Here is a 2,990-nt window from a genome sequence, read left to right as displayed (position 1 = left end):
TAGACACCGGGCCTTCTGTTGTTAACATTTTATTTTCTTTTCTCGCCTAGTTAAAGTGCATAGTGCTAAAATGTAAGGAAGAGAAGAAAAAGGAACAAGTTAACTTTGCACGGCTAACTTTGCTCCTGGCGCTTCTGAACGATGGAGTGCGCGGTTTGACAAGGTGCTTCACAACAGACGTACTGCTTCTGTTGTCATGTTGACTGCAGGGAAGTAACGGTCAGTGCTGAGGGCCATCGTGCTGCCGCTTTTGAGACTCGGAGTCCCTTCGGTGACTTCGGTTACTCTCCAAATTGGGATTGCAGCGTGCGCATTGCTTAGCCTTTGCCTAAAGGGAGAGAAGGGGCTTTTTGGTTTCTGGAATGGCTGAGAGGTGACTTTGCCCGGTGTGCAATTCATGGTGGTTACGTCTTCTGTAGCCTTTCGATCGCTGTTTGGTACTTGTGATTGAGTGTTGAGGGGGCGTTTTGGGCCATGTTTCGGTTTTGTTTTAGTTTTTGAGGAGGGAGGGGGTGTTGGTTAATTTTTTTTTGTTTGTTTGTTAAGCTTATTTACAGTTTTGGAGGCGTTAAGGGATTTCTGTGTGTCTGCATGGGGAAGTAAATACCTTAGTAGTGTATTCCTGTAGCTTCTTGACGTGTTTTTTTACCCCTGTAGTTTTAAAATGGAAAATTATCTGAGACAGTCCTGTTTCTTGACCCTTGTGAAATACAGCTTTACAAGCACAAGTTCCAAAGACGTTCCGTCTTAGAAATCCTTTTAACGCCTCATTTACTAAACGTTGTATTCCCGTATGCGTTGAGTGTTAGGAAATAGTTTTTTCCAAGGATTTGTTTTCAGCAGGGACAGCGTGCTGAGAAATTTATACACAACCGTTCAAGTGTGGGGAGGGCACTGCGCCCACCGGTCACAAAGCCGGTAAGGCGTCCCTCGCTGAACGCCGGTTATCTGCGGACGGAGCTGCCACCCGCCCCTGTGTGCAGAACGCAGGTCGCGGGCTGTCGGGGTGGTGGGCACGCTGGGGCAGCCCCCTGTGCTGGGCTACGTCTCGGTCAGGCTCCCGCAGTCGGCTTGCTGGTCCTATCTCTTGATCTCCTGCAGTGGGGAGGTGGGAGATCAGCTAACTTGTGCTGTGCCAATGCAAACAGATTAAAACTGGGTGCTCTGTAGGGTCCCCACTGCATTTTCAGAACTACAGCTGCAAGGCCATGTCCTTCAGGTGTTTGCTGTTGTGAATGGCTCTGAGAGGTGGGGTGGGACTAGCTGGAGAAGCTGGTGGCCAGGACACGCCGTGCCGCGAGAAGTCTGTGTGGGTTTAGTTAAGAGGTAAGTGGAGGTAGAAGCGGATGGTACCGTGCGGGGAGGGCTCGGTGTGTCCGAGGAGCGTTCCTGGGGCTGTCCTGGGGGCAGGCGCGCGGCGATGGTCTGTATGGCACCTTGCCTCCGGCTGTGCTGCCGCCAGCCACGCGCTCCTGAACGTCTCCACTGGTGTTGCCTTGAGGAGCTGCTGGTGGGGCGATCTCTCTGAGATGGCGGTGGTCAGCGATAACCTGAGCCCGAGCTGCCTACAAAAAAGGTGTTGGGGGGAGAAGACTCCGTAACTTACAGAAACGTGGTCTGTTTCTGCTGCCGGTCCTGGCCAGGACGACTGTGGGAAATTGTTAAATCTTAATATGCCATCGCTCCGCAGCACTTCACTTACTGTCTTTTTCCCTCCACCCCACTCTCCCTTTTGTCTTCCGAAAGCGTCGGAGTCTCCCGGCAGAGCCAGTGCCGGACCCGTTTTTTTGTGACGGTGGCAGTGACGTTCTGCGTCCTCGCCCTCGCGGCGGTGCTTGTGGCGTGTGCCTGCCAGGGCCGGCGCTGCGCCTGGGGCAGGGCGAAGCAGCCCAACGTGGAGGAGCCCCTCTCCGAGTGCAACCTGGTGAACTCCGGGAAGACGCTGAAGGATCTCATCTACGACATGACGACCTCTGGCTCCGGCTCGGGTACGTGGGGGCTGCCCGGCCTGCCGCCCTCGACGCGGCTGCCGTTACTTTGCTGCTGATTTTCGGAGCATCAAGAAAATTTGCTTAAACCAAAGGCAAACGTGCCATCATGCTTGTGGGGTGATGAAGGACGTTGCCTGCGGGCAGGGGGTGCGAGTGGGGCTCTTAACTCAGAGGCTTTTACACTGGTGACGGGTTTTATGTCAAGGGACGTTTTGGGCCAATACGCTTGGCCACACCTTACAGCGGCAATAGGGCTTTGTTTGCTCCTCTGCTGTTAAGTTACAAAAGTTTGATTCATTCTTTGAATGGAAGTGTTAAAAATGTTAATTCAGAAGTCGGTTTCAAGTGTCAAACAAAATATTGCTGGCTGATGTGCCATAGCCCATAATAAAAGGTACTACATTTAACTGAATGAGTCAGGATGCCACTCCTGAAATTTTCATACCGGTGCCAAAATAACATTACTCCAAATTCGTGTTTTGAGAAGAACACCAACCTTTTTAATATTTTTCCTCTTCGTGATATCCTATCTACTATGATGCCTCCATCGCTGTTGAGAACTTGTTAAATCGAAAAAATGCAAAAATGAGGTGGGAATTCAAAAATTCCAGCTCATCAGGCTGGTGGCATGACTGGTGTGTACAGCCCAGCTTTCTGTAACTAGAATTTTTATTTACTTGAAGAATATGTAAATTATGCTTACTTTTATTTATAAGTGAAAAATTTATAAATGGTGCTTAATTTGATTTGGTTTTATTTTCCACAAACTACATACCTTTCAGAATTAATTTATTGTACTTCCCTAATGTTTTTTCACAGATATAATGAGTGGACTTTGGCTTTATTTACCCTGAAGTTTTAGCTGTTTAATGACATCCCTGAGCCAATGACAGGGCCTTACTTGTGCCGACCCGCGGTGGAGGCACAGAGCCTGATGCGCAGCGGTGTGGATTGCGGTGATTTCAGGCAAACGGTGCGTTTGCCGCGCTCTGCCGAGAG

At 50.0% G+C, this 2,990-nt stretch overlaps 1 protein-coding gene across 1 annotated transcript in view; it reads left to right on the top strand.

Moving 5' to 3' along the window:
* Nucleotides 1-1,746: 1,746 nt before the first annotated feature.
* Nucleotides 1,747-2,990, top strand: part of LOC104158235 (activin receptor type-1C-like) — a gene marked incomplete at its 5' end in the record, with an annotated part of 5,461 nt that continues 4,217 nt past the window's right edge. Inside the window, one exon of the mRNA XM_009695825.1 lies at nucleotides 1,747-1,988. Within this exon, the coding sequence (XP_009694127.1) occupies nucleotides 1,747-1,988 (242 nt within the window). The remainder of the gene's footprint in view (nucleotides 1,989-2,990) is intronic.

This window comes from Cariama cristata, unplaced genomic scaffold (genome assembly GCF_000690535.1).
Source record: "Cariama cristata isolate BGI_N322 unplaced genomic scaffold, ASM69053v1 scaffold35002, whole genome shotgun sequence".
NCBI classification, from domain to species: Eukaryota; Metazoa; Chordata; class Aves; order Cariamiformes; family Cariamidae; genus Cariama; species Cariama cristata.
This window is presented reverse-complemented; position numbering and strand designations above follow the sequence as displayed.